The sequence below is a fragment of the Rhagoletis zephyria genome, unplaced genomic scaffold, assembly GCF_001687245.7.
Source record: "Rhagoletis zephyria isolate East Lansing unplaced genomic scaffold, Rhagoletis_zephyria_1.1 Rzeph_scaffold_01294, whole genome shotgun sequence".
Taxonomy (NCBI): Eukaryota; Metazoa; Arthropoda; class Insecta; order Diptera; family Tephritidae; genus Rhagoletis; species Rhagoletis zephyria.
The window spans coordinates 52,497-58,819 of NW_016158378.1; the positions used below are offsets into that span (position 1 = coordinate 52,497).

The 6,323-nt window shown below is 39.9% G+C and overlaps 1 protein-coding gene across 1 annotated transcript; it reads left to right on the plus strand.

The window, feature by feature from the left end:
- The first annotated feature begins 1,861 nt into the window (after positions 1-1,861).
- On the plus strand, positions 1,862-5,948 carry LOC108363519 (extensin). Its single transcript, XM_017616903.1, has 3 exons — positions 1,862-1,912; positions 3,257-5,009; positions 5,080-5,948. The coding sequence occupies exons 1-3, from the start codon at positions 1,862-1,864 to the stop codon at positions 5,946-5,948; spliced, it is 2,673 nt and encodes an 890-aa protein (XP_017472392.1).
- The last annotated feature ends 375 nt before the right edge of the window (positions 5,949-6,323 follow it).

Genomic DNA, 6,323 nt, shown 5'->3' on the forward strand with positions numbered 1-6,323 from the left:
TATAGCTTTAGGTCTCAGACAATGGTGCCGATTGTAGCATGCATCTATGTGTGCAATATTCGACTGCTAAAGTGGCATGAAATTGAAATGAAACTTGATTAAAACGAAAAACATTAAAACAAAAAGAATTAATAATTGTATGCGCTTCAAACATTTTCGTACTCTAATACGGCTAAATAGGTACATATGTATTTATTTATAGGGTGATTCAATGCAAGTTTATACTAAAGGTTATGTACGCAGGTATGAAAAAACTCGTAACTTCTACAGTTTTGGTGTTTCCATTCTCAAATTTTTACAGCGTACTCCATATAGTTCGATAACTATTCAGGTTGAAAAAAATAAAAATCAAACATGATGAAGTTAATAAAAAAATAAAAAACTAAAAATAAAAATAAATAATGCGATTTTTTAATGCAAACATTTTTTTATTTTAATCTATCTCCTGGAAAGCCGAGGAAATACGCACATTTTGATACCTTAACTGATTTTCTCCGACAAATAGTTTATTAACTGCAAACAATTAAAAAAGATACTTCTCCGTTACTTCAAAATTTCGGGAATTTTTTTCGAGATTTTCGAATATCATGACGAAATAAAAAAGGTGTTTTCTTTTTTTCGATAAAGAATGTAAAAAAATATATTTCACCCAAAAGAAATATTGAGGTGTAAATATCGTATGGAATGACCCATATAAGTCCTATAGACTAAAAGCCAATCATCTCAAAAAATTTGGTTGTGTTTTAATCAGGTACATACCGTAACGTTTATGATATTTATAATAAAACTCATAGTTTAACCGTTAGAATATGATTTCTATTTAAATGTAATAACTATTTTATGATTTTTATTTTTTCGAATAATCGTTACCTTTTATATTTTCGATCATAAAAGATTTAAAAGGGCCATAAAAAGGCAGCCTCCATTATAAATAACGATTATATTTGGTCAACAATATAAAAATCCAAATTCTTTATAGAAACAATAAAAATCTAAAAGTTACGATTATTCGATGAAAATCCTGGGATTTAACGTTAATTTCCGATCGCTGGCTTTATTTATTAAAGAAAATCTGCGGTATTGTTGAATCACCCTGAATATGGCGGTGGAAACGACAACTGGCGTGCTAGAGTTTGTTTTTGGGTTTATGACTTAAATGGCATTTTGTGTAAAAGTGATTAAGTGTGTTTATATGAGTCAGTTAATATTCGTGCAATTTAAGATAGCACCTTCCTTTCACTAAACAAACATTAAACAAATTTAAAATAATAATAATAATAATCATATGCAGTGAAGTAAGAGGAAGCGACGGACAACGACAAATTCATTAATAAAGTGATACAACTTTTAAACAAACAGATCAACTGACAACAACACGACCCAGTAAACATTTTTGTTATATCTAAATTTGAGATGCATTTGAGAATCAGTCCTTTTCTCACATCTCAAGCGTTAGTTCTCAAATGCATCTCAAATAACCGTTGATAGCGTTCTCAAACTAAAAGGTACTTTTTTAATATGGAATTTTCCTTTCTTTTCAAATTGGGAAATGTTGAGTTCTCAACTTTTTCTCAAACGTGAGTGGAGCGGAACGAAATGAAATCCAGTTACTCTCATTGAAATATTGGTATAGTGTCCAATGATACATGTAAGAGAAATATATTTTTCATAGGAAAGGAATTTTTATTTACGCAGTTCAACACTTTATTTAATAGCTTATTTATTCAGTTAGTTTAACGCAGAAAAATACGGTTGATGTAAAAAAATTAGTTGCACAGTTTTTCTAGAAATTAGAAAAATTGCGAATAACAGCGACCGCGTCGTCGAAGAGCCATTTTGCGACTGATGTAGCGGACTACCGATGGACTACGACATCTGTGCCATGCCTACACCGATGGAACAGAACGGAATGGTAATAAATTTTTTCTCAAATGTTTCTCGCTTCTAAATTGATAAACAATGTTTGAGAAAATGTCTAGTTTCAAATGTTAAACAATGCTAAAAATCAAATTGAGAAATACGATTTTCTCAAACGTTTGAAAATTTTTGTTCCAGTGTTTGTTGGGGAACAACAAATAGTAAATAGTAATAATGGTCAATGTAAATTTTGTTGCCTTTTATACGTTGCACAGCTTTGCCATTTGGAGGGCATGGAATTGAGCTGACATCGCCGTTAGGGAGCAAATGAACGACACTCGCTGAGAGCTCAGCGTTTGATCGCTTTTTGGCTTGGGCCAGTTTAGATTTGGGCAGCGTAGGCTACCGTATTCGTTGCGTAAGTTTATTGCTGAGAAGTTGACGTTTTTGCATTTGAAGCCGCGTTCGCTTGGCAGCTTGTTAATCAACCGATTAAGCTAAACTAAAATGCAAATGCAAATCGTGTGAAACTTTAGCGAAATGCGTTTCTTGTTATTGGTGTAACCAATGCTGATATTTGCCATTGATATTGCAAGGCAGATGCCACAAACTAGCAACAAGTATGAGAGAGTTCGCAAGCTTGGCACTAAATTTGTTTTACCCATACGCATATTCATTTATTTACATTGCTTAACGATAACTCGATGGTCTACAGCTCTGACGATGAAGGGATGTTATGTCTATAAATGGCCAAGAGGCGCAAAGTTGAGGTGTTAGTTGAGAAATTTCAATCGACGGGTTAACCACGCAGTGGCAGCTCAGTAAAAATGGTGAGTAGAATTGGAAGATGCATTTTTAAATATATCTAAAAATCGAAAAATCATCACCATTTTCTTAAAATTCACATCCATATTCTAACAGTCACAAACCGTAGCTCATCACTGCTGCGATTTCTACTGCGCCTCAAAGTTTGCCGCCGCAACAGATACATATGCCTCTACAACACACATTTTTAAGTTTTAGACAATTTTGTTGGTTTTTGTTACACATTTCGCGGCGCACCAGAAATCACAACAGTGATAAGTAGACTGCGGATTTTTATTATTAAAAATAAGTACTAGTGTATAAATTTCTATAAACAAAATGTATACAAATTTATACGATTTGCTTATAGTTGAGTGGTACATATATTTAGGCTCCGTATTTTGCATACAAATCCGCAGTCTAGTGATGAGCTAAGTTTTGTAACTCTGTTAGAAGACGGGGTTAGTCTAATTAAAAAATATAGCTTTAAAGAGGTATTTTTATTTCTGTCGTTTGCAAACATGTTACTAATTCATTATAAATTTTTCACCATTGAATGCCCTTATAATGAAATAACATTTTTTTTTTACCGTAGGAATTGTACGCCATACTCTCCATTGCGACGCTGTTGGCAAGCCAATTAGTTAACGCCGATGTCAGCCATTTATCCAGTAATCAATATTTGCCGCCCAGCGCGCACAGCTATTCCGGTGAAAATGCAATCGTGTCCTACCAGTCGCCAGCGCAGCAGCATGAACAGCAGTACCAACATCCACAGAAGAGTTTTCTGTCCAGTGGCATTGAGATAACCCGATCGATTCCCATCGTTAGTTTTTCTTTGGGTAACGCAGCGCCCGAACAGCCTGTTTTGTCTATTCCTCCGTCGGCGGAAGAACACAATGATGGCTCTTTTAAGTACGGTGCTCCAGGTGGCGCTCCTGCACCACTGAGTTATGCCGTTCCAGCTTCAGCACGAACCTACTCGGCCCAGCCTCAGCAATCTTATTCAGCTCCACCAACGATATCCAATCAATATCTTCCTCCAGCTTCAGCATTAGCTGCACAGAGTTTTTCGGCTGCGGCTATTCCGATCGAGCAGAATTACTCTGTTCCACCTTCAGCTGGGCCATCCTATTCTGTCATTGCTCAGCAAACTTATACGGCGCCAGAACCAGAGCCAGCGCCAGCCCCACAGCCACAGCTATCCAGTGAATATCTTCCACCCGTTTCGGCGCCTTCTCCTCAAGCCTTCCAAGCTCCGGCTGTGTTAGCCGAAGAGGAGTATTCTGCACCAGCACCGGCCGCTGCACAGCCCCAACCAGCACCTCGACAAACTTATGTGGCGCCAGTACCAGCCCTGCAACCATACATTTCCAATGCTTATCTACCACCTTCTTCGGCGCCTGCTCCGCAGACGTACTCCGCCCCAGCCCCTACTCCAGTTCACAACACTGCTCAAGCTCCGGCTCCTATATCTCAGGTTTTTAGCGCGCCCGTTCAGCAGTCATATTCAGTCCCAGCTCAGCAGAGCTTTGTTGACGCACCTCAGGTTTCAAGTGGCTATCTTCCACCTGCAGCAGCACCTGCACCCCCAACACAAACTTACTCAATCGCTCAGGAGGTAGTCGAAAATCATTCCGAGCATGAACAAAAAAGTAGCCAATCAGGTGGCAAGGTCCTAACCCAAACAACTGTACAAAATTCGTCGCAAAATCAGCGAGAAAGCGCGCCAGTTACACAGCATGTCGCAGATCAAGCGCCGTTTTTGCCTCAGCAACAATCGCACTCAGAGTATCAATCTAACGAAGTATCATCGCCTGTACAACAGACCCACGGTGCGCCAGCTCCTGAACCAGCACCAGCGCCAGTAGTTCAACAGTACTTGCCTCCAACTGTTGTTAACCAACAACACCAAGCACCTCTAGGAAAAGAAAACTCAGCGTCTGCAGCTCCTCATCAATCGGGTCCAGTTCAAATCTCGATCCAGGATTCTCACACTGCAGATGCACCAGCTCCAGTCAGCCAAGAATATTTGCCACCAGCTCCACAAAAACAAACTTATTCGCCTCCAGCTGCAGCACCAATTACTCAGCAGTCATATTCTGCACCTACTGATGCTCCAACTCCAGTCAGCCAGCAGTATCTACCTCCAGCTTCAGTTCAAACATTCAGCGCTCAGTCTTTGCAAACTCCTGTTGATCATGAGTCGTATTCGGCTCCAGCTACAGCTCCTATCAGCCAACAATCATATACGGCTCCTGCACCAGCGCAATCTCCAGTTAGCCAGCAATATCTACCTCCAGCTCCAGTAAACAAATCCAATGCTGAGTCTGTGCCAGCTCCAGTTGGTCATCAGCCTAATTCAGCTCCAGCANCAAACTCCTGTTGATCATGAGTCGTATTCGGCTCCAGCTACAGCTCCTATTAGTCAGAAATCATATTCTGAACCTGCTGAAACTCCAGCTCCAATTAGCCACCAGTATCTACCTCCAGATCCAGTAAACAAATCCAATGCTAAGCGTGTGCCAGCTCCAGTTGGTCATCAGCCTAATTCAGCTCCAGCCCCAGCTCCTATCAGCCAACAATCATATACGGCTCCTGCACCAGCGCAATCTCCAGTTAGCCAGCAATATCTACCTCCAGCTCCAGTAAACAAATCCAATGCTGAGTCTGTGCAAGCTCCAGTTGGTCATCAGTCTTTTTCGGCTCTAGCGCCAGCTCCTATTAATCAGAAATCATATTCAGCTCCTGCACCGGCGCAATCTCCAATTAGCCAGCAATATCTACCTCCAGCTCAATCACCGCAAACTCCAATTAACCATCAGTCTCATTCGGTTTCGGCTCCGGCTCCTATTAGCCAACAATCATATTCAGCACCTGCGCCAGGCCCAACTCCAGTCAGCCTGAAATATGCTCCACAGTCTTATTCTGCGCCAGTTCCACAAAGCCACTCAGTTAGCCAAGCGTATTTGCCACCAACTTCAGCGCGTCAAAATTATGAAGTTCCTGATACCGTTTCCGCCCCAATTCAACACAGCAGCCATTTAGATTCAGCTGATTTGAGTCAAACTGTGGTGCAAACCTCTTCAGGCTATCAGTCGGGGAGTAATGGCCAAATACAATCGTTCCAAAACGAAACTCCAGCGCCACAGCAGCACTCATCTGTTCCAGCGGCTGTTGTTCATACTGGCACAAGTTCTCAAGCCTCTTCAGCGGAAGGCAGACACCAACAATCTGGCACAATATACGGCAGCAACGGTGGCTATGTATACGAAAAAATAAAATAGAGATGAATTAGGAGATATGAGAAAGAAAAAGTGAAGATAAGTCATAGCCGCCATGGTTGTCGCCACTTGTTTTCTATTTTAATTTGCATTCTATTATTTAAACCTTCTTAAAGCTTTTTTTTGCCATGACGTCAGCGTATTTGTCGCACCACAAGAAATTTGTTTACCTGTTACTTATTACCTATATTTGTAAGTAAAACTTATCGATTACATAATTTTTTATAATTAAATTTGTTTTTTGTTACTTAATTTATGTACTAGGAAAAAATAAAATAAAAAGTAAACTTAACATCAGTTGTACAAATAGTGAAAACTAATGAGACCGACGCACAGTGCTTCCCTTCCATATAAAATGTGGGCAAAAATGGAATTATG

Coding starts and splice junctions, on each gene's coding strand:
- LOC108363519 (XM_017616903.1), top strand. CDS start 1,862: ATGGACTACGACATCTGTGCCATGCCTACACCGATGGAACAGAACGGA. Junction 1,913..3,256: donor CGATGGAACAGAACGGAATG/GTAATAAATTTT, acceptor TTTTTACCGTAG/GAATTGTACGCCATACTCTC. Junction 5,010..5,079: donor GTCTGTGCCAGCTCCAGTTG/GTCATCAGCCTA, acceptor CTCCAGCTACAG/CTCCTATTAGTCAGAAATCA.